Source organism: Populus trichocarpa, chromosome 9 (genome assembly GCF_000002775.5).
Source record: "Populus trichocarpa isolate Nisqually-1 chromosome 9, P.trichocarpa_v4.1, whole genome shotgun sequence".
NCBI lineage: Eukaryota > Viridiplantae > Streptophyta > Magnoliopsida > Malpighiales > Salicaceae > Populus > Populus trichocarpa.
In genome coordinates, this window is record NC_037293.2 from 6,697,904 (window position 1) to 6,720,764 (window position 22,861).

Consider the following 22,861-nt stretch of genomic DNA (forward strand, 5'->3'; position numbering starts at 1 on the left):
TTTAATTTCATCACTCTTGGTATTTTCATTAATATTTTTTTTAATTTTATCTTTCATCATTTTAATTTTTAGAATTTGACAATCATTTTTTTTCCAGTTTTTTTTCTATAACGTAGGGTCATTAATTTTTTTAAAATAAATTTACAGCACTTAACACATTGATTTTTATGCTTTTTAAAAAATCAGCTCGGCTCGTAGCTTTGCACATCATCAAGCTATCTAGTCAAGTCCAAAAAAACCACAAACGCCTTCACGTCCGTCAGATCTGAACAATCAAACGGTGGAAATTAACCAAAAAATCGACCGTTGGAGGTCCTTGCGTCTCTTCAGAAGGAGTCTTCTTTGACTCGTTGACTTCGTTTGCTTGCTTGCGCGCTCTCGTTTTCCACATCACCAGACGCAAACAAATACAAGAAACAGAGAAAGAATTTGCAGAGATTTCAGAGAGATAAAGGGTTTGTAGAGAGAGATAAAAGGTTTGAAGAAGGGTGGCGATCAATAACGCTGAAGAAGGAAAGGCACGAAGTAGTCTTCTCCAAGAGTTTTTATCATCAATATTTGAAAGAGTCTTTGGTCAGAATCAAGAAGAAAACACAATGGGTTCAAGAAATCTTGTTGTTTCTTATCAACAACAACCCAGAGGTAAAAAAAAAAAATCGGTTTTCGGGTCTTGGTTTCTTAATTTTTTTTTTCTGGGTTTTGTTTCTTTTTGCGTTTCTGTTTCATTTTTTGTGGTTCGAACGGCTATTTGTGGTTTTTATGAGTGAAAGGTTATTTCTTTGTGGTTTTGGTTCTGCTTTAGGTTTGATCATGGTATTTGATATGGTTTAGGTAAAAACTACTTGTTGGGTTTTGGTTTTGGTTTTTGTTTATCGTTTGTTTCCTTTTTGTATTTGAAGGGTTCTTTATGATCTGGTCTGAATGCATGCATAGGTGATTCTTTCTTTGGGTTTGGTTCCTTTATAGTTTGTTCATGTGTGTGATTAAGGTTTTGATGCATGATAATTTGGTTTATAATAAAAAGAAATTTACTTTTAAGAGTCCTTTATTGAATCTGCAAAATGGGATTGATTTCTGTTCCTTTTTTGAGGCTTACTTTCTTTCTTTCTTCGCTTTTTTTGTTTGAGGGTATTTCCTATTCTCTTATAGTATGGTTTTGTTGTTTGATTAATTGATAGAATATAGAGGCAATTGCCTTAAGATTTCGCTGTCTATTTGCATATTAGATTTCTGTCCTTACCAATAGTAATTCTTTCACATTTTCAGTTTTGATATTGGGATTGTCTTGTTTGATGGGAAGCATGGTTGGATCATTGGCATTCTGATTTCACGAGTATCTTTCAGTCCTTCCTTTTCTTCTTTGATGTATTGATTTTTTTTGTGTGTCCTTTATCGTATTCTCTTGAATTTGATGCTGATATTATCATGTTTTAACACATTGGGTGTCTTTTATCAATTTTGTACTGTCTTATAACTTTTTTTTTTTTTGTAAACATGTTTTCTGTAAACTTTACACTGCTAGATTAATTTTATTTCCTTTTCTTTTAGGAGAAGCGAAGCAGAAGGCTTTTGCACCAGCAGATGGAAGGAATAGAAGAGTGCTTCAAGATATTGGCAATTTAGTGAATGATCGTGTATCTTTGCAAGGGAAGGTTAGCTAACATTTTTTGGTGTGACCATTTTGTAACCGGGAGTCGGGTTCTTTTGGAACCTCACCTAATGAATGCATTCAACACCTTCTTGCAGAAACCAATCACAGAAGTTGTAGATTCTGTGGTTGCTCGTAATGTGAGGGCTCCTGCAGCTACAAAGGTACCAGCAGCAGCAATAAAGAAGGTTAACGAGAAGCATAGACCTGAGGATGTCATTGTGATAAGCTCTGAGGAAACAGAAAAGAGTAAACCTGTTAGCAGAGTACCAAGGAAAGAAGTCAAGACACTCACTTCAATCCTCACTGCTCGAAGCAAGGTAATCAGAGAGTTTCGCTTCTGGTTTATGTATAATTTGTTCTATCCTTTTGATTGTTTATTTACTGATGTGGTTTGTAACACTAGGCCGCTTGTGGTAAGCCTGAGGATACACTGGTGGAAATTGATGCTGCTGATGTTAATAATGAGTTGGCAGTAGTTGAATACGTTGATGATATGTACGAGTTTTACAAGCTTACAGAGGTAAAGATATCCCCTCTCTCTATATATATCTATCTATCTCTCTCTCTCTCTCTCTCTCTCTCTCTCTCTCTCTCTCTCTCTCTCTCTCTCTCTGTGACACACACATTAACATAACGAGTTTTATGCAGGTTGACAGTAGGGTACATGACTACTTGCAATTCCAACCAGACATCAATGCAAAGATGAGATCGATCCTCGTAGATTGGCTGATTGATGTTCATCGAAAGTTTTTACTAATGCCGGAAACTCTCTATCTTACCATAAATATTGTGGATAGGTTCCTAGCATTGAAGTTGGTACCAAGGAGGGAACTTCAGTTGGTTGGCATCAGCTCAATGCTTATAGCTTGCAAGTACGAAGAAATATGGGCACCAGAGGTGCAGTATTCTTCACTTTTCAATATTATTGCCTTTGCATTTTTGTTTTTTCTGTTGAACTCACTCTCCAGACATGATGATTCTTTTGTTCTCAAATTTACAGGTTAATGACTTTGTTCGCATATCTGACAATGCCTATATAAGAGAGCAAGTTCTGGCAATGGAGAAAGAAATCTTAGGAAAGCTAGAGTGGTATCTAACAGTTCCAACACCCTATGTTTTCCTTGTTAGATACATCAAGGCCTCTATTCCATCCGATGAAGAGGTACCAATGCAACATTGTTATAATTTTGTTTTCAAGCCCTGCTTTTTCATGTTGATACCTCCTTGATATGGCTCATCATAATTAAGCTAATGTTTCACTGATGTAGACAGAGAATCTGGTGTTCTTCCTGTCTGAACTTGGTCTGATGCAATATCCGGTTGTTGTCAAGTATGGTCCTTCAAAAATTGCCGCATCAGCAGTGTATGCTGCTCGATGCACTCTGGATAAGATCCCTTTCTGGACTGAAACTTTAAAGCACCACACTGGCTACACTGAAGATATGTTAAGGTAACTTTTCTTTAACTAAAAATATAGATCATAATTAAGTTAAACTATGCTTTGCCAGACTCCCTGCTAGTAACTAATCATGGTGTGCCATAATTTGGCACACAGTACTGAGGCTTCTCTAGCTTGTGACCTTAACCACACCATAATTTGGCACACTGTTGGTTGTTGGTTGGATGCCGCATAGTTAACTTTTAATGTTTTATTTCTGTCATGCAACAGGGATTGTGCAAAGCTCCTGGTTCATTTTCACACTGCAGCTGCTGAAAGTAAGCTCAAGGCTGTCTACAAGAAATTCTCAAGTGCAGATCGTGGTGCTGTGGCTCTTCTTACCCCAGCCAGAAGCCTTTCATCTGAATTGCCATGAAAAAGTTCTTATACTAACATTTGAGTGAACAAGATTCTATTTTTGAAAGTCTTAGTGTTTTGATGTGTAAGCTCAAGGCTGTCTACAAGAAATTCTCAAGTGCAGATCGTGGTGCTGTGGCTCTTCTTACCCCAGCCAGAGAAGCCTTTCATCTGAATCGCCATGAAAAAGTTCTTGTAACATTTGGGTGAACAGGATTCTTAATTTTGAAAGTCTGATGGCTAGCAATCGTGGTGCTGATGGCTAGATGCTTGCGTCTTCCATATATCAGTAGTGTTTAGTTAATAGGGAAGATCATGCTGCTGCTATCATGATTCATAGTCTTCATATATTATCCTGCTCCTTTTGGTGAAGCAGTTGTCAAATTACGTGAGAAATGCTTGATTTGATTTGAGTTTAAAGATTCTTTTACATTCTTTGAAGATCATGCTGCTGTTATCATGATCCGTCGTAGTGTTCGTATAGTATCCTGCTCCTTTTGGTAAAGCAGTTGTCAAACTACATGAGAGATGCTTGATTTGAATTTAGTTTAAAGATTCTTTTACATTCTTTGAAGATCATGCTGCTATCACGATCCGTAGTGTTCATTTAGTATCCTGCTCCTTTTGGTGAAGCAGCCGTCAAACTACGTGAGAAATGCTTCATTTGATTCTAGTTTAAAGATTCTTTTACATTCTGTGTTCGCTTCTCTAATTAAGCAATTAGATTATGAGTGGTTACATGCTAATTCAGAATTATTGCGTGGTTTTGCTAGCTAGCTGATCATGCTAATTGGCCCCGCAGAGTTACTGACTGAAACTTGTTTCTGAATTTGCTGATTATTCCTGTACCTCACCCCCGGAAAGGGAACTCTTTTGTTCTTTTCCATCTGAGCTAAACACTTCTATTTTTCTCTTTCATGGCGAGTAGAATGGAAGCATAGTGTTTTTTTTAACATACAAAGCACACATCTTGCGCATTCAGCTAACGCATCTCCAATGATAATGGGGTGGCTAACTGGCAACTGCATATAAAATGGTTTTGGTTTGAGAGGCTTTTAGCCAACGGTGAATTGCAGAATTTGCTTTGCTTCCCTGCTTGGCCTAATTGCTAATCTTGTAGTCGCTGAAAGCTTGAAACTGTTTAGCCTAAGATTTATATTGCCAGTTAATATTTTCTGACAAGAAGTCCTCAAAAACAATGCATAGAGCAATAAAATATACCCTTGGAAAACAATGTGACCCAGACTTTGAAAACAAGAAGTCTTAGGCTGGGGAACACCGTCGATCTAGGCTTGGCCGAGGGAGAGGTTGCAGTTGCTGTATTTGATGATGGTTCAGTTCAGAAAAGGGAGAAAAGAGAATAAAATAAAATTTTGTGCGGAATAGAAGTAAAGTCGTGATTATTTTGCCCCTTTTGCATAGAACAAGTCAACAACAATGTACAAATTGAAAGGCTATGCCAATTGTTAGAGGCAATATGATAAAAAGCTGGCACATTTTTCATGTGCAATGTTGCCTCTAACAGAGATTGTATGGTTAGTTTCTTGTGCAAATACAGAGATTGTATTGAATTCTTTTAAACTGTTTCTTCAGTCCCTGCATCACTGAAACTAATCTCTGCCGCAACTCCATCAACCATTGTATTGTTAGAGCCTTGATCTTGTTGTTTTCCACCATTGTTGATAGCTTCAGAACAAAAGCAACCTTCCTTTACCCTTGGAAAGTGGCTCTAATACCAATTGTAAGGAATCTCCTTACCGCATCCACCCTAAGCACACTATCATAACCCAAACTCTAAGAAACTTTATCTGCATTCTTACCACTAATTATAGGTTCAGCGATAATAACAATATCAACTCTGTTCATACGAAGCAACTCCATTAAAATAGAATGAAAACTGGAGCTTGCTGCAGTTCCAATATAAAATCCGCAATAAATAAGCTAAGATGAGGAAACCTGCTTAAATCAAGCAGTAACAAAACCACAATCCTAGTTAGACACCCTGTCCACTCTAGCAGACACTGCTTCTAGAACTCCAACAAGAAGTTGTGAGTCCCCAACCATGGAAACAATTTCTTCGGACATGACACCCTCGCAAAATTGGCCCTCTTGGGTCGCTTTAACAAAGTCATCTGGTGTGTTTAGGAGACTGATTAATAGGGAAACCAAGAGGAAGTATCGAGTCTGAGTGGGAACAAAGATGAGTGGGAGTATTAGAAACAACATGACTATGAGAATTGATACCGTTCAAAAACTGATGAGAACTGGCCATGTTACTTTCATTTGCTACTGTCTGATGGTCTTTGAGTTTATGAGATTCGTGTGTGGCCATCACTCCACGTGGTTTTGGTCTAGGGAGGGCATTACGAGGTCCATTAACAAGTAGATACCCTTGAGGTCTAACATTAGAAATAGAAGCACCTTCATTGACCGACCCAAAACGGACAGATTTGCCTTTAGCTGTAGGGTTTCCATTCCTGAATTTGTGAGGCTAATTAATAACAGGAGAAGAATTCGGGACAGGCAGAGAAATATCAGCATGATATTCCAATCCATCAACATTTTATCGAGCGAGATCTTCTCCCAAAATCCCAAACCGTAAGCTAGAGATTCTAAAGCACGGATTTCCCCCCTCCTTTTCTGTTCCTTTGCACAGCATCCACGAACCAAAATGTTCAGCAATTTCCGGTCTAATCACTGGAGTTGGATCGGCTACTGGGACCAAGGGGGGTGAACTCTCGTCCATGGCATCCAAGTTGTTTCCTTCCTGTAAGTCAGAACAAGATTCCTTTCGGTGACCATACTTTCTACAATGAAAACAGACCAAGTGCAAGCTCTCATACTCAACCTTCCAAATTATCCGTTTCATACGAAATTTCGAACACAGTGGCTTGTTAAGATCAATTTCCTCACTAATCCTTGCACATTTTGCCCCGGTACTGGAGGCGGCGCTGTCATCATTTAGTACGTCCCAGTCTATGACCAATACGAGTAAGGATTAATTGATCATAATACTCCACTTGTAAACCAGGATTAGTTAGCAAGTTTTAACTGTTTCTTTTCCTTATCTACCAGTTTTTTGGGCTATTCAAGAGTACCTAATTCATCTTTTTGTTGTGCACGGGTTCCAACTCTCAACTGACGATCGAAAGGAAACTCAGATAAATAACTTGTTGATAAGTGAAAACTAGCCTTCTCTAATTATGTGCTTCCGAAAGAAAAGATGAAAATTGTGTCACTATTTATATACACGAAACTGATGTCCGAGTTCTGCCTCACTAATAGAAGAACATTTTTTTCAGTCTGGATTGTGGCAGAGCTTGCTGGGAACTGAAGACTGATGGAAAAGGTACAAGAAGCAACAGTAACTAGCTTTACTGGAACAAGATAGTATTTGATAGGGATATACAGCAAATTCCTCACACCTCAAGATGGTGGTGAAATAAACCATGAGATTGCACTCACCTGAAGCATTCCTTGTTCCAAGAGTAAATGGTTAGAGCATTCCTTGTTCCAGGCCGAAACCTGTTAAAATGCACAGTAACTGGTTAGTGCTTCGGCAACAAGAAGAGATTCCAAAACCTGGAAAGACCCTGACGGATACCTCCGAGAGAGGTTCATGGACAGCCCCTTCGATTTTCAGACAGTTTTTTTAGCTGCTGCCAATTCTTACTGCTTCGAGAAGCGGCCCGGAAATAAATATGGAAACCAACATAACAGAGCTCAATACTGACATATTTATTGCATTGTTTTAATGGAATTTGCCCGATTGCACGCAGGAGCCCGCTAGTCAATCATACATCAATATCCAATCAGGATATTACTTCGCACACGGGCAGGGGTACATGTTTTTTTTTCTGCATTTTATATTGGAAGAATAGCTGGTGAACATGATATTGTGGGGATTGTAATGCCACGTTGTGGATCAGTTTATGACATTTTCATCCATGTTGGATGGATGGATGGCCGTCTTCATGAAGATATTGCTTGTTCAATTACATGAAAGTATCATCATATTGTAACAATCCCAAACATATTACATGCAGCTTGCACAGTTTAAAACTTTAAATAGCATATTAGACTGAGGATTAGGCTTCTGGAAGAAATATAGCACACATCTCTTAAAACAATAACCAATTGTGCAGCCATCATACAAAAACCATTCAACACCTGCAGTTATGTTTAAGAGATTTGAGACGGCTGCAATCCATCTCCGTTGCAGGGGGGGGGGGGGCGGGTGGGTATGCTACACTATAAAAAGGCAAAATAAAAAAACAATGCCTTCGAAAAATTTACGAATGAAAAAGAAAAAAGAATGGTGGAAGCCCATAACACAATCATGCATGCCAAATCCTACTATTACAAACCTACGGTACATGTGCAAACTCAACTTAATTACAATTAGTGAAACAGAAGACTAATGGAGGTTGGTTTAAGATCCTAAACGAGCTCTGTCATCTGGCCCGGCAAGCATAATCTGGCATTAGCAAAAACAAAAAGGGTTATTTCATTTGTGGACGAGACAAAAAGACCAATCACGCTAATGTATAAAACTTTAATACAAGGATTTATGGATAGATTTTGAGACGCACTTACATTGCAATCAAAAGCAAACCTTCTTGCAAGCATAATGGCTGCATTCCTCTCTCTTGCAGATTCAAATGCTAATACGAAGGAAAGCCCTTTCTTTGCTTGCCAAAACAATGCTTGAGCTGCAGCATTCCCACCTCCTCTAACTCCACACAGCTAAAAGCATAGGAGTGTGAGAAATGGCTGACTCGAAAGGGTCATTTATTGATAAAACCAAAATAAGACACTAATGTCCAACAAAAGAACCGTTGACAACTTTGTAGGCACATAAGAGGGGTGTGTGTGTTTGTGTCTGTGTGCTGAAAGGACAGACCAAAATATTTTGCAATCAAAAGGGAATAAAAGTAAAAAAGAAGTGAAGGGTATGGACCTTCATAAACACAAAACCATCTTATCTGCGATATCTGAGAAAGGAAAATATTAAACAGCTCATCATACCTGCATTGAAGTAGAGTAGTACTCTTTAGCATTTGTCGACTTCCCTTTCCGAAGCTTTATCCTCATCTTTCCGACATGAAGCACATGAATAGATTCTGATGGATGATCTTCCCCATTCGTCTGGGTAACAATGACCTGTAAAGTAAACAAAATTAAATGGTGAATAATAGCATCCTTATACTTTGATGGAAAAATAAATAGTCCAGTTCTTTTTTATTTGGCCCCGTACCACAATGAGACAACATTAAGCTAAACACCCTATATAAATTCCATCAACTTCCACCAAGATGAATGTAAACTTCAACATGTTATCCTTGAAGAGTTATTACTATGATGCCCTCGATCCATGAGCTTCCAGCTCAATGGCATTTGCAAAACAAGAGGGTAAAGTCTCAAGTTTGAGTGTTGCCTGTATCAGTTCATTGCTAATCTCAAAAAGAAAAGGAAAATCTATGATGCCTTCACATCCCAAAGCATTTTTAGCAATAACAAGAAGCACTGGGCAGAGACTAGAATGCATGTATGTTTCCATGCTCAAGAAAAAGCAATGAGACTATGGGAGTGTAAATGCCACCTTGATCGTTACAATGGTTAAGAAAATACCCCTTCAACTCAATGAAGGAAGCAGAATCAGGTACACAACTACTCATCCCTCATTGTGATTATTCCTATAAACTAGGGTTGTGTCCTCAAAGTAATAACCTCAGAATCTCTAATATACATCTTTTCCTATTTTCTGTATGTGTATGCACACTCTCTTAAGGCCATGAGCGTCAAAGAACCTACATTGCACTAAGTGGCAAATAGCCAAATATCATTACCTTTTCACTAACATATTGCGGTAAGAGCATTAGAATGAAAACATCAGCAAGCCCTCAAGATTCAAGAATGAACAAAAAGAAAATATCCAATTACCACATGCACATGCACTTTTGTCTATACTTCATGAGGCATCCGTGGAGACTTGATGTTGGTCTGAGTTCAATTTAAACCAGTGACCAACACCATTGGTCAGCCTGGCCAGAACTTGACCCACAACCCACCCTTCAATTTAGAAGGGCAACAAAAATCACTGAAATGGTCATTGTAAAGATGCACAATATGCAGTGCTCAGATAACAATTCCAAAATATTGAACTTGACATGTTTAGATACCAAAAAAAACAGAGAAAAGTTAAACCAGTTTTAGCACAACTTACATTGAATTCAACATCATGTTTTCGCACAAGTGCCTCCACATAACTTCCCAGACCAGCAGCTGTTCACAAAATCACATCAGCCAGTTATCTTTCTAAATCGCATGGTTCATAACTTCAAGTACAGACATGTGAACCACATAATTTTAATTATCAAGTTCCATATACTAATGGAAATTGAGAACAGTCATGAAAAATGATTCTGTAATCTGTCCAACTAGTTTGGGATCAAAGCTTTGTTGAGCTGGATCCATAAAAATTGGAAACCAAGAACCAAATTAGAGAAGCAGATCAAATACAGACCAGGATCAATGGGACAAGTAGTGCTCAAAGAAAATTGTTGGCCATCAGAAATAATTTCAGCTTGCAGGACTCGCCCAACATCAAAAGGCTCTGGAGCATAAACTGGTTTGGTAGCTCCTGTAGAGAGTAAAATTAATGAAAGTTGTCAACAGTCTCTTTCATGCAGCATTTATGGTAACTAAGCATAAATCATAAACAACCCAAAATATGCTATTCTCTTCATGAATCCCACAAATACTCACTAGCAAAATCCATTTCATTTAACCCTCTAACTCCATGGATATTCCCCAAAATCAAAATCAAAGTGTCTAACTTGTTAACCATTTAATTTTCTGTCAATTCATCTAAACTTGCAGGGCAAATACCCATTTTCACATAACTCATCCCATATTCTATTCTAGCCTTGCTAGATAACACAGGTCCTCGATTCAGCCAATCCAACCTTCATATATCAAGATACTGAAATCTCAATCAATCTATTGGATTTCAGATCCCGCTCATATCCTCAATCAAAAATGCTCTGTTGATAGTTGAATGTTGGAGAACAAGCAGCATTGCATCCAACAAGTTGCTTGCTTAACAAAAAGGGTGACAAAATCATGTACTAACAGGTTTCATGCTTCATAGCAACTGTTTGGTTCACAAAATGACAATCATCTCACAAAGGGTTGACAGTGGCTAGATCAAATCTACAAGACAGAAACTAAATAACTTAAAGACACTAAGCAAGAATGAAATGCTATCCTCTAATAACACAGAATCAACCATAAAACATCTACTGTGTTTTGTTCAATTGTTCAAAGCATCCAGAAGAGAAACATGATTGCAGATAGAAACCTGATATAAGCTCCTTTTTTCCACCATCAGATGATAGACGATACCACTGAATGGAACATTTTGAAAGTTCTGGAGCATTATCAGAGCAAGGATTGATCCGCAAACACGAACCTAAAGCTTCAGTGCCATCCAATTCAAATAATTGAAATATGCTCTGCTCTGCTCGCCTGCTCCTTGCCAGCTGAGAAAAATAGGGTTGGGGGGGTGTATTTAAGAATTCAATTCTCTGATATATTATTCAGCAAGTTCAGTATAAATGAACAACAAAATGATGGACATTAGAATTGCATGTCAAAAGCAAGAGATCATAATTGAAGATCTCACAGGAAACATTTTTAGAAGGAAGCATGCATAAAGAATTTCCTCTTAACCATTGAGTTGCTCTGACAAAAGCATATCATGTTAATTAAAGCCTAAACCAGATCTTAAACCATTCAAAGACTTCAATTTTGAATTACAAAAACTACCAACTTAAACTTATTGCCCGAAAGTTTTGCATATTTTGACTTGCTTGAAGATTTTAAACAACATTCTGAAACCAAAGAACTCAACACCAGGTTGGAAAGTGAGGACTAAAATAACAATCAGGGAGAGGTAACCGTACAAGTCAAATGATAAATGAAAATTCTAAGATTGGATAATGGTGGAAAAGCAGTAACAACTAAGCATCTTCACAACATGCAGTTAAAATGAGAATTACAGATATTTTACAAAAGCTATTTACGACCAGCACATAATATCTTTACAAGCAATAATAATACCTCCTTTTGAAGCAGCAGAGAACGTTTAGACTTCTCAGCAAGTTGAATCCTCAATGCTCGTATCTCATGTTCCATGTCCATGACCTACAATTATATGTTCAATTCACTTGTGATCAATAAATGAATTTGTGTCTCCAGATTCGAAAGTTCATAAAGCTATCAGTCACCACAAGCATTGCAGAGGAGTGAAAAATCATTATCCTAGAAACTCAATTTCCCTTGAATTTTGAAATTTCTGATAACCTACAACTCATAACTTTGACCAGTGCCCATTCAAAAAGTCTGCAGTGTAATTTTCATTGTAGAAGCGAACTATATTTTCAACGATCATTATCAGTTCTGACTTAACTTGGTCCTCAAAAAGGATAAATACATGCATCTGAAAGCAACTTTAGAATTATGATTGTCGAGTTCTAGTTTGAAATGCAGTTAAAACACATAATAGGCTTAGAGAAATAGATAAAAACCCTGAAAAGGACAGTCATGAGCCCCAAATATGTTACAAGAACCTCACCATATTTCATAGAAAAGTGAAACAAACTAGTTTTGTAACTAGAACGTCTGGTGGGAAGTAAAATTTTCACCAAAGATCCAGCACACACCTTACTTGGCTGATGCAACATTTTGATCCTTCTAGCCTCTTGAACCTCCTTCATTAATTCTTCCAAGTCCTAATATGCCACACAAATTTTTTTGTAAAGAATAAGATGAAAAAAGAAAAAAAAATGCAGCAAAATAATGCACAAACCACAAACTTAACAGGATTCAAACACAAAAGGAGCATAAAAAGAACAAGAAAAGGATGTCAGAGTCAGACTGTCCTTGTCAATTTCAAAAGCAGAAAAGTACCAACTCATAGCTAACTACAAGTATTGAAAAATGAAATGCAATAAAGAGGATATCTATCTAATATCCACATAAAACAAGATCTTTTTAAAATTTATAACCTTAGCAAAGGGCCAAACTCCCAATGAAGCTGTAATAACTAATAATTAGTATAAACCTGCTTTCCAGAAGCTCGAGACATTCGTTCATGTTCCTGAATCGCTTCTTCCACCCTCTGGACTGCTGCTCTCGCACTCTCAATTTCAGCACGAGCATAAGCTCTTTCCCCGTCGACAAGTTTCTTGGCATCCTCTGAAGCCTAAAAAAGGATACAAACACTAGATGATGAGGCAGAAAAATGCTTATTGCTAACTCAGATTCTCAAATTAAAAAAATATATATATAAGAAAACTTGCTGAATGGAATTTGCTAGCTTAAGAAAAATTTGCTAAATTTCATCAAAGACTAGATTACCTGCTTGAGAAAATTTGCTAGTTTCTTTACTTCTGCTTTTTCTTGAATCAACTCTCCTTCCCTATGAGTCAGCTGAACTGCCAATGCTTCCACCTAGAAGAATTGACCATAATTTATCTTCCACATAAATCTTTAAGTACTCAATGGCAGCAGAACCAATTCATTAAGTTACACATGAAATCAAAATTTTTGGATGAGAAATTTGATAAAAGCAGCAGTGAAGTAGACCAACCATGGCAATAGCCTCTTCCACATCATCCTTGTTTCTACCTGCCACTCGTCCTTTTAATGATTCTAGCGCATCCCTAAGCTTCTTCAATAGAACATGTTTCTCTAATGAAGCTGCCTCTCTGAGCCTAGCCTGTAATCAAAAGTTGAATAGCTTATAATTTGATTTCTTATATCATCCATTCTCTTTAGCAAATTAATAACTCCAAAGTCTTAAAGCTTGAGAAATGGAGAAACAAACAACCGACTTCCAACTTTTTTCCACGATTAATTGATGCTCCACTCAATTGACAAGAAAAAAAGAAGTAGACAAAACCATGTAATTGGTCAGCTGAATTTATTACTTCCAATTCGCATGGTTGAAAAATAACATGAAGAATAAGTTTGAAAACTATTTCCCTAACCAAACTTAAATTTCTCTGCAACCAAAAGGGTAAAGTAACAGACAATTGAGGAGGTCAAGTTATTCAAAAATTAGACAATCCATCTAAAGCAAAACAAATCAAGCTTCCAGAAACAAAACAAATGTTAAATACAACTTAAAAGAAACTTAACCTCTTCTGACAACTTGGCAGCAGCAGCCAATCCCTTTTCAAATTTATTGGCAAGGTCACGGACAGAGAGGCGTTTCTGCTGTTCCAAAAGTAAAGCAGTCTCGCGTGCCACAACCTCCTTCATGGACAATACTTTTGGGCTATCTTTTGCATCCACAATCTGATTGTTAGCTCCAATTTTGTAATTAGGAAACCGACTAGAAGCAAATGCAACATCAGCTGATACAGCTGGGACAGCATCTTTTTGCATAGTATCTCCAAAATCACGGTTTACCCTGGTCATTGTCTCAATATGACTACCCTGTTTGACAATCAAATAGGTAATATTAACAGAAATGGATTAATTAGATAATCAATATAAAAGGATTTCTCAACAACAAAAAGCGAAATGCAGGTCAGCGTTAACCTACGGAAATTAATCCAGTCAAGTAACTAGTCAGAGGGGGGGAAAAAGTAACCCTTTTTACTTGCTTAAAAAAAAAAAGATTTTTAATCCTTCATTAGTAAGAGAATCAAAACTTCAAAAACGAAAAAAAGAAAGAAATTCTCATGTTAATTTTTCTCCTAATTTTCCTGAGTTTTTCTCAGCAATCAAACAGGCAGTTACAGTCAACAAAAAGAGCTGAGATAACATAAAAAATGGCAAGAAGCTAAAGATCAAAAAATTATTTTCTACAATCATCCACGAAATCAAAAGGAAAACCTTTAACTATTATAAGCTTTGACGGCGATCAAAAACAGCAGAAACAACTATAAACAAATACCAAAAAAGTTCCTAAAAAAGGTTAATCACATCATAATCAGAGAAAACACACATAAGCAAAAGGCAAAGACTGAAACAACAAAGCATACACAATAGTACTGCTAATAAGTCAAAGTAAAGAGCTAGAGAAACATGAAAATGAAACCCTAGCTCTCTAATATCTTTTGGGGTTAAAGAAAAGCTAAAATGGAGACAAGAAGGGAGAAACTTGGGGACTTACAGATCATGAAGATACTTAAAAGTACAGCAAATAAATGAGAGGTGAGAGATGGGTTTTTGAGATTCTTAGATCAGATGAAACTTAAACTAGCCAAGATTGAATTTTTTTTTTGAGAGAATTCGACTGTTCATTCACAGAGAGACAGAATGATACTTTTTCTATGAATTTAAATGGAAGATGCAAAGGTGGGTAGGCTTCACTTTTTAAAAAGGAAAGCAAACAAGAAGTAAAAAAAGGAAAGGGAAAAGAAAAGGCCGCCCTTATGACTTTATTACTTATTTTTTATATTTTATTTTACTTTTTTCAAATAAGTACCAGTTGGCTTGATAACGAATTCTAATGTATTGTTTTGTTAGTGTTAAAGTTGTTTATTTTTAAAAATATTTTTAAATTTTAATTTTTTTTAAATATTAATATATTAAAATGATATAAAAATATAAAAAAATATTTTAAATAAAAACATGGTATCAAATAAAAACAATCAATGTTGTACCTTTTTTTAGGCTGAAGCTATCTAAAAAGACCAAAACCACTATTATCTTCACTTAGTATATAAGTGCGGTAATTTTTATTGTAATTAGTTTTAAAAAAATATCAAATTAATATTATATATATATATATTAATATTTTTAATGTGTTAATATTAAAAACTAAAAAAAAATATTTTAATATATTTTTAAATAAAAAAATACTTTAAGAAAATATTATACAATATATTACAAAACACATTAAAAACTTTAAATAGGTCATTCTAGATATTAAACTTTCTTCCTTGTGACCTATAAGAAAATTCATTTACTGGTTGACGATATTTGATATTATAGTTTAAATGTTTTTGTTTTTTTTTTTAAACATCAAATTGCATGTTTTTTTTAGTGGTTTTATATATGAAAATGTTTAAATAAAAAAAAACTGAGAGAGATAAATTTAATATTTATTTAAATAAAAATATTTAAAAAAACTATTTTCAATAATTAAGATTTACAAGTGAGTATTTTTTAAAAAAAATATAATTACACTGCTTATGCGTGTCGTCATGCCTGGAAAACTTTGAAACTTTCAAGAGGGGTCCTCCACTTTGCTATCCTAGTATCTCTCTTGATTCTTGAAAAGGAAGGATTGGTCTGTTTTAACAAACAAAAGGAGAGCTTGTGGCCTGTTGAGACGACGAGGATGATGTTTCTGTGCAGGCAATTTAACATACAGGCAGGCAGTATACTCAAGGGACCGTCCTTTCTCTTGCTGTTAAGCTGACCAGAAGCTGTCCACACCAGTCTCTTTCACTGGAGCATCTGTTAAGTGCCAAGTTGAGGTAGATAGAGTCATAGAATTTTTTGCTTGCAGAATGAGGGCAATTTGCCAACTCATTCGCTGGATAGCCACAAATACTTTATGGTGGTAGGACTATTCTACCAGCAACTAGTAATTAAAGCCGGCAGAGCATAATCTCTAAGGAAAAAAAATAAAGGAAAACTGCAGTAAACCAGAAAGGGAAAGAGCAGGCTTTCGTTGAAAAAGAAGAGCAGCCCCAAGTTCACTGAATGCTGATCACTTGCTAATAATACTGGATCCCTTATCAAGAGCAATGAAGAAAAGCAGGAGACGTAAAACGAGGAAAATCCAAGTAGATCCTGTCAAAAAAAGAAAAATCCAAGTAGAAGACAGCGAGCACAGCCTACGCTCGGGACCCAATTTAGGATTGTGGAAAATTACCTCGCAAGATGGCATCCAAAGTCCAAAGATTCTTCTGAATCTCCAAGCTGCATTGACAAGAAACCAATGGGTTATTCATTTGTAACATAACAAACATATCCGAATATTCTTCTGAATCTTCTCCATGTGGGCCTGTTCATTCTTGCTAAAATTTCGAAACCCAGATCCACAATAGTCCAATACTGCACGTAATTGAACTCCTCCCTTCAAAATCCAATCTTCATGGGCCTCGCACTCCTTCTCAAATCCATCTTTAACACAGCCTTCCTTTCCTGTTCTCACTGCCAAGCACCATGCTGGACTGACTTGTATAGAAAACTGAATCATGCTGCAGACTTGAGATCTCCACCTCTCTTCTTCACCTCCAAGCATCATCTCAAAACACGAACAAATTGAAAAACCCTAAACCCCAACATGCCCTTCTATTCCTTCTATTCCAAATCCTAAAAGCATAGCAAATGGCAGGCCTACCAAGAAGCTTACTCCTTCCCATCATTTTCACCTCCATTGGTCTCATCATCCTCTTCTCCCTATACCAATCCACTCACCACATCCCTAGCGCTGAATTTACTTCCAGTAACAACCCAATAAAAGCCCCAATTGCCCGATTTGCCCCTCAAAACTTCACTCTCCTAATCAAAGTTCTCGCCTTCAACCGCCTAGACTCACTCTCCAGGTGCCTCAACTCCCTCTCTTCCGCCAACTACGGTGGCGACACTGTCCACCTCCACATCCACATTGATCATTTTGCCCTCACCAATGAATCCCTTAACGTTATTGATAAAAAACTTGAGGAATCGCGAAAAGTTTTGAACTTTGTTGATGGGTTTGATTGGAAATTTGGAAACAAAGTTGTGCATTATAGGACTAATAATGTTGGGTTGCAAGCTCAATGGCTAGAAGCTTGGTGGCCAAGTTCAGATCATGAGTTTTCGTTTATTGTTGAGGATGATGTGGAGGTTTCGCCGTTGTTTTATAAATTTGTGAGGGGTTTGATTGTTAATTACTATTACAATGTGTCGAATTTTAGTCCTTTTATATATGGTGCTTCACTTCAGCGTCCACGGTTTGTCCCAGGTACTCCTCTTATTTCAGGTTTTTTATTTGTTAGACTGGATGTTTTCATGTTCAATGTAAAGGTTTATAGATTTCCTGATTTTTTATATTGGGTTTTTGTGGGGATGTAGGTTGCTTCTCATGCTAAAACTAGCTTTTAGAGGTAGTGTTTGAGGCTTTTCGCTGTGTTAAAATCGAATCTCGGATTGGATTTTGAGTTAATTGCATGGCTGAAATCCTTTTAATCTTTTGCTTGTGGCCTAAATATATGTACCATGTCCATAGGATGCGAACTTGAAAAGTTTCCATTTGGTATTTCGCAATTGCATAAGCATATGTGAAACTAGCTCATTCCACATCGCCGAGCTAAGTTTTTTACTGATTCCACTATGATGTCTAGGAATTGTCATGACACGTCGAAAACAATATGCATTAATTTTGTTGTTGGTAGAAAGTGCCATATGCAATATTTCTGTCTCTTATTAGAGCCTTTTTATGAAAATTGTGTTAATTCAACAATTCTCATTACATACCCTTGACCTGATTTTTTTTAGAAGAATTCTTTTACCTTTCTGAGAGTGATTTTGGTTTATCTGGCTGCTGATTGCAGGTAAACATGGAAACAAAATACAATTGGATAGTGAAACGCATCTTTTCTTGTACCAGTTGGTTGGTACTTGGGGCCAGATTCTCTTTCCAAAACCTTGGAAAGAGTTTAGGTTGTGGTATGATCTGCACAAGTCCAAGGGTATCAAGCCATTGCTTGATGGGATGGTAATCTAATGCCCCCCCCTCTTCACGTCCACTGATTTTTTTTCTCTGTCATTACTTGAACTCTTTGCTCAAATGAATTCTAAATCTAATATATTTGCAGGTGACTAATGGATGGTACAAAAGGATTGGAGAAAGAATCTGGACTCCTTGGTTCATTAAATTCATTCACTCTAGAGGTTATTTTAACATCTATACAAATTTTCAGCATGAGAGAGCACTCAGTGTCTCTCACAGGGATGCTGGTGTTAACTATGGGAAAACTGCTGGGCCTGACTCCCAATTATTGGATGGAAGTTCTCTTGACTTCAACTTACTGGAAATGCAACCTTTGAGCAATCTGAAATGGTATGATTACTGCTTCAGAGAAGTACTTCCTGGAAGAGTTGGAAGGACCTTGGATGAAGTTGGGTCTATTCTTCGGACTGTGCAGGAAGATCAGAGTGTTCTGCTTGTGAATATATTTGGGGCATCAGATACAATCACGAGGAACATGCTTTGCCACTTTGAGAGGCTAAATATAAGGAACTATATATTGATTGGCCCTGGGTCTGATTTTTTATTTGATCTTGCTAGAAGAGGGCATCCTGTGATTGATGCTGACCAGTTTTTCAATTATCATAGAGCACAGAAAGTAATGGGATTTCAACATTCCAGTGCAGAGCTGATGAAGAACATTTTAGTGAATGCTTATGTAATCAAGAAGTGTTTAGAAAATGGGTATGATTCTTTGATAGTGGATGCAAACATGTTGGTTCTCAGTAAAGTTCAAGAGTTCATTGATCCTACTAATGATTTCTATGCTGGGAAGAGCTTGGGATTTTTCTTTGTTAAGAGCTCTTCTTCTGCTCAAGAAATTTGGGCTGGTCTCCTGAAGAAGGTTGCTGTCACAAAAGGTAATGTTTTGTTCCAAGGAGAGAACACAGATTTTGTTTACTTAGTGAAGTTGTTGGAACAGAATGGTGTGAGAATTCACAGGGTTGATGAGGCGAGCGTTGGCATCCAGATTCATGCCGATACTTCTAATCAATCATCTTTGGAGGCTGGGAAGAAGATGGCTTATTGGTTTGCAGGCACAGGTGTGGATTTGATTCAAAAGCGGCTTCAAGAATTGAGTTTGTGGGTTGTGGATGGTGACTCTTCTTGCTCTGCTGTTGTTTGTCACCAGTCATAGGCTTATAGCATCTAGTGGTAGGCAGATTTTGTTTAACCATTTTTTACCAATATTCTTTGTACAATCTGTAGAAATATTCTGAAATTCTTTTGCACGCATTCCATACCAAATGCAACCTATGTTGTATTGTAAATTTTTGGAACAATGAAACCCAAAAACTTGGTGCAGTGGGAATTTGTTCGGAACATGTTTTTAGTCTTGGGACCATGCTAGAGACTTATAATTGAAAGGAGCTCCTTGCTAACTTGGACAGATTGATTAAAAACTTCTGAATCGTCGTGCCATGTAAATAATATCATGAACATGCTGTGTGATCGTTGGATTGACGGGGACCTCAGCTGTGCAAGATGTGTTGTAAGTCTCTCTTACAACACATCCAAATCGAAAGAGCTAAACCACTTGAAGATCGGGCACTCTTTTGTAAAATGAACCTCGGAATTCGATTTTCAAACATTGAATAATTGAATCAGGGATCTGCACATAGAAGACTTGAATCAACATTCATCATTCTCTCTCCAGCTACAAAAGCATGAACCTGGTTATCAATCTGAACCCAACTGCAACCGGGATTTTTCTTTGCACCTCTCGACTTCATCAGTTTCCTTACCTGGTTTGCCTCGTCCCATTTTCCAGCTTCTGCATACATGTTTGAAAGAACCGAGTAGTATCCAGAATGCTGGGGTTTCAACTTGAACAAATGTTCAGCTGCCCAATGAGCCAACTCAATATACCCATGTATTCGGCATGCCCCAAGCAAAGCACCCCATACATTGGCATCGGGTTCAATGGGTAAGCTTTCAATAAGTTTTACTGCTTCCTCTATAAGTCCAGCCCGGCCAAGGAGATCGACCATACAAGCATAGTGCATTTGCGTTGGCTTAATATTCTGGACCTGCATATGCTCAAAATATTTCTTCCCCTCTTCAACTAGCCCTCCATGACTGCAAGCAGACAAGACCGCAATGTATGAGACTGAATCATATTCCACCCCATCTTCCTTCATTGCTTCAAAAAGGTTGATAGCAATCGTCAATTCACCCAGCATTCCGTAACCTAAAATCATAGAATTCCAAGAGGCCGTGTCCCTGCTTGGAATTTGACGAAAGACCTTACCAGCAAGATCAATTCGTCCACATTTGATATAGAAGTCCAAAAGTGCATTGGCAATAAAGAGGTGCGTGTGCAAATGCTTTCTTACTGCTAATCCATGAACCTCTTTCCCTTGTTTCAATGCAGCAAGATTTGCACACGCTGAAATGACACCCATATAGGAAACTACATCAAGCTTCATACCCTTAATCCCCATTTCCAAGAATAAACGAAGAGATTCTGAGCAATTAGTTGTTTGAGAGTAGCCTATAATTAAAATGTTGTAAGATACTTCATCTCTAAGGGAGATCTTAAAGACTCTTCGAGCAAGATTTAGACAACCACATTTTGCATACATGTCTGTCAGAGCATTTGACACAAATAGATCAACAGAGGACCCTGTGCGAATTGCCCTTGCATGGATTTCTTTTCCAGGACGAAGGAATCCAATTCGGGCACACGCTGGAAGAACATTCGTGAAGGTGACAGAATTTGGTATTTCACCGTCAGCTTGCATTTGCCTCACTAAATCTACAGCTGCTAATTCAAGCCTATTTTGAGCAAAATTAGCTACCATGGCATTCCACGAAACAATATTCTTTTCACCTATCTGGTTAAACACATTGGATGCTTGAAGTGAACGACCTGATTTTGCATACATATCAATCAAAGCATTGGCAACAAAAATATCAGATTCAAGTCCAAATCTTAGACTAAACCCGTGAATTTCCTTCCCGAAGTCAAAAAGTTTTAATTCAACCAAGACAGGCAACATACTGGAAAAAGTGACAGAATTTGGCTTCACTCCTCCATCAATCATCAATCTAAACATCTCCAACGCATCTTGATTACGCTCAAGATAAGCAAGACTAGTAATTATTGCATTCCAAGAAACCCCATTTCTCTCTGAAATTTCATCAAAAACACGCCTCGAGTCTTTCACATACCCGCATTTCCCATACACGTCAACCAAAGCATTCCCTACAGTCACCTGAGAATCCAAGCCAGTCTTCACAACATAACAATGAATTTGCCTCCCCGTAACCCCATCCTCAAGTCCCGCGCAAACCGGCAAAACACTCACAATACTAACCATATTTGGCCTAAACCCAGACCTCAAATTCATTTCACAAAATAAATGAATTGCTTCGGCATAGAAACCATGAACCGAAAACACCCCAATGACCGAATTCCACGACACAACATCCCTTTCAAGCATTTCATCAAACACCCTCTTCACATCTTTCAAACCCCCACAATTCCCATAAAACAATAATAATGTGTTCCCTACAAACACATCCGAATCAAACCCAAGTTTAAACACAACCCCGTGAATCTCTCTACCTTTTTGAACACTCAAACTATCGGCACAAGCTTTCAGCACAAAAGGAAAGGTGTGATCATCAAGCCTAACACCCATTTTAACCATTTGATTATATGTTCTAAAATCATCATTAACGCGTGCCACCGACAAAGCGCGAATGAGAGTGTTCCACAAGAAAGCAGAGCGAGAGAAAGGAAGAGTTTGATGAAACAGATAGAGAGAGGTGGTGGGGTCATGAAAAGTGGCGTACTTGAGGATGAGAGAGGCACAAAGAGAGATACTTTGAGGAAGGAAGGCATTGAAGAGTGCAGAGGCGTGAGATTGCTTGGTTTGGGGGAGAGTTTTGGCGTTGGAGATTAGAGAGAGGAGACTAGCGTGTGTGGAGAAAGAAGAGGAGTGTTTGCATGAGAGTGTTGAAAGCAGATGGTGAAAAGCTTTTACACTTGCATTGTTGGAGAATGAGAACATAGAAAGAGTGAGGGAGCAACTGAACAAACTGATTTCTGATTCTCGAAGTGTAGTTTATTAAGGAATTGCCTTCTGCACGGACTGGGTGGTTCAACTCTCTTTCAAGTCATCGCCGGAATCAACCATTTGCTCTTTGAATAAACACTCTAAATTCAATTTGAAGTTAGTTACATGTTTGTTTCTTGAAAAATTATTTATGAAAAATTATTTTTAAATTTTTTTTTGTGTTTATTTGTTATTATGAAAGTTGGTTAATGAAAAATACTTTCTGATTAATAAAAACACTTTCTGGTTAACAAAAACACTTTCCGGTCAACGAAAAACACTTTTCAGTCAAAGAAAAATTTGGTTTCCAGGAAAGTGTTTTCTCTTTTGGCTGTGTTTGTTTTCTGGAAAATGGTTTCCGGAAAATCACTTTCCAAACTTTCCTGTGTTTGTTTGCCATTAGAAAATTTGGTCAACGGAAAACACTTTACAGTCAAAGGAAAATTTAGCTTGGTTTTCAGGAAAGTGTTTTCTTGAAAAATTTGGACGGAAAACACTTTCCGGAAGTTGTGAAAAATTTAGAAATGTCATTATTTGCTGATTATATCAAATTTGATCCTCAAACTTTTGATTGTTATATATAATTT

At 37.3% G+C, this 22,861-nt stretch overlaps 4 protein-coding genes across 5 annotated transcripts; 2 read left to right on the forward strand and 2 right to left on the reverse strand.

The window, feature by feature from the left end:
- The first annotated feature begins 240 nt into the window (after window positions 1–240).
- LOC7475040 (G2/mitotic-specific cyclin S13-7) lies at window positions 241–4,009 on the forward strand. The gene is made up of 8 exons (XM_024608802.2): window positions 241–642; window positions 1,549–1,652; window positions 1,747–1,968; window positions 2,055–2,171; window positions 2,300–2,548; window positions 2,652–2,813; window positions 2,920–3,101; window positions 3,321–4,009. Exons 1-8 carry the CDS (start codon window positions 597–599, stop codon window positions 3,463–3,465), a joined length of 1,227 nt encoding a protein of 408 aa, XP_024464570.1. The 5' UTR covers window positions 241–596; the 3' UTR covers window positions 3,466–4,009.
- Window positions 4,010–7,534: 3,525 nt separating this feature from the next.
- Window positions 7,535–14,836, reverse strand: LOC7454886 (stomatal closure-related actin-binding protein 1). 2 transcript variants are annotated; one of them, XM_002313238.4, is made up of 13 exons: window positions 14,635–14,836; window positions 13,653–13,952; window positions 13,102–13,230; window positions 12,870–12,962; window positions 12,574–12,714; window positions 12,173–12,241; window positions 11,571–11,654; window positions 10,810–10,990; window positions 9,973–10,089; window positions 9,673–9,731; window positions 8,475–8,609; window positions 8,043–8,192; window positions 7,535–7,923 (listed from the first exon to the last, which is right to left on the reverse strand). In XM_002313238.4, exons 2-13 carry the CDS (start codon window positions 13,932–13,934, stop codon window positions 7,879–7,881), a joined length of 1,485 nt encoding a protein of 494 aa, XP_002313274.4. In that variant the 5' UTR covers window positions 13,935–13,952; window positions 14,635–14,836; the 3' UTR covers window positions 7,535–7,878. The 2 variants fall into 2 exon arrangements, with proteins under 2 accessions (XP_002313274.4, XP_024464566.2); XM_024608798.2 differs by lacking the exon at window positions 14,635–14,836 and adding an exon at window positions 14,062–14,578.
- A 1,636-nt stretch (window positions 14,837–16,472) lies between these two features.
- Window positions 16,473–19,535, forward strand: LOC7475038 (uncharacterized). The gene is made up of 3 exons (XM_002313979.4): window positions 16,473–17,424; window positions 18,014–18,177; window positions 18,278–19,535. The coding sequence occupies exons 1-3, from the start codon at window positions 16,806–16,808 to the stop codon at window positions 19,346–19,348; spliced, it is 1,854 nt and encodes a 617-aa protein (XP_002314015.2). The 5' UTR covers window positions 16,473–16,805; the 3' UTR covers window positions 19,349–19,535.
- LOC7454885 (pentatricopeptide repeat-containing protein At4g14170) lies at window positions 19,452–22,229 on the reverse strand. The gene has a single exon (XM_002313237.4). It carries the CDS (start codon window positions 22,227–22,229, stop codon window positions 19,815–19,817), a length of 2,415 nt encoding a protein of 804 aa, XP_002313273.2. The 3' UTR covers window positions 19,452–19,814.
- Between the last annotated feature and the right edge of the window lie 632 nt (window positions 22,230–22,861).

What these genes read in the sequence shown, in the direction of transcription:
- LOC7475040 (XM_024608802.2), top strand. Translation starts at nt 597, where the DNA reads ATGGGTTCAAGAAATCTTGTTGTTTCTTATCAACAACAACCCAGAG. An exon ending in TTATCAACAACAACCCAGAG is followed by an intron (nt 643 to 1,548) that starts GTAAAAAAAAAA and finishes CTTTTCTTTTAG; the next exon opens with GAGAAGCGAAGCAGAAGGCT. An exon ending in TCCTCACTGCTCGAAGCAAG is followed by an intron (nt 1,969 to 2,054) that starts GTAATCAGAGAG and finishes TTGTAACACTAG; the next exon opens with GCCGCTTGTGGTAAGCCTGA.
- LOC7454886 (XM_002313238.4), bottom strand. Translation starts at nt 13,934, where the DNA reads ATGACCAGGGTAAACCGTGATTTTGGAGATACTATGCAAAAAGATGCT. An exon ending in AAAAAAGGAGCTTATATCAG is followed by an intron (nt 10,090 to 10,809) that starts GTTTCTATCTGC and finishes TACTCTCTACAG; the next exon opens with GAGCTACCAAACCAGTTTAT. An exon ending in ACTACTCTACTTCAATGCAG is followed by an intron (nt 8,193 to 8,474) that starts GTATGATGAGCT and finishes CTATGCTTTTAG; the next exon opens with CTGTGTGGAGTTAGAGGAGG.
- LOC7475038 (XM_002313979.4), top strand. Translation starts at nt 16,806, where the DNA reads ATGGCAGGCCTACCAAGAAGCTTACTCCTTCCCATCATTTTCACCTCC. An exon ending in GCGTCCACGGTTTGTCCCAG is followed by an intron (nt 17,425 to 18,013) that starts GTACTCCTCTTA and finishes TGCTGATTGCAG; the next exon opens with GTAAACATGGAAACAAAATA. An exon ending in AGCCATTGCTTGATGGGATG is followed by an intron (nt 18,178 to 18,277) that starts GTAATCTAATGC and finishes ATATATTTGCAG; the next exon opens with GTGACTAATGGATGGTACAA.
- LOC7454885 (XM_002313237.4), bottom strand. Translation starts at nt 22,229, where the DNA reads ATGTTCTCATTCTCCAACAATGCAAGTGTAAAAGCTTTTCACCATCTG.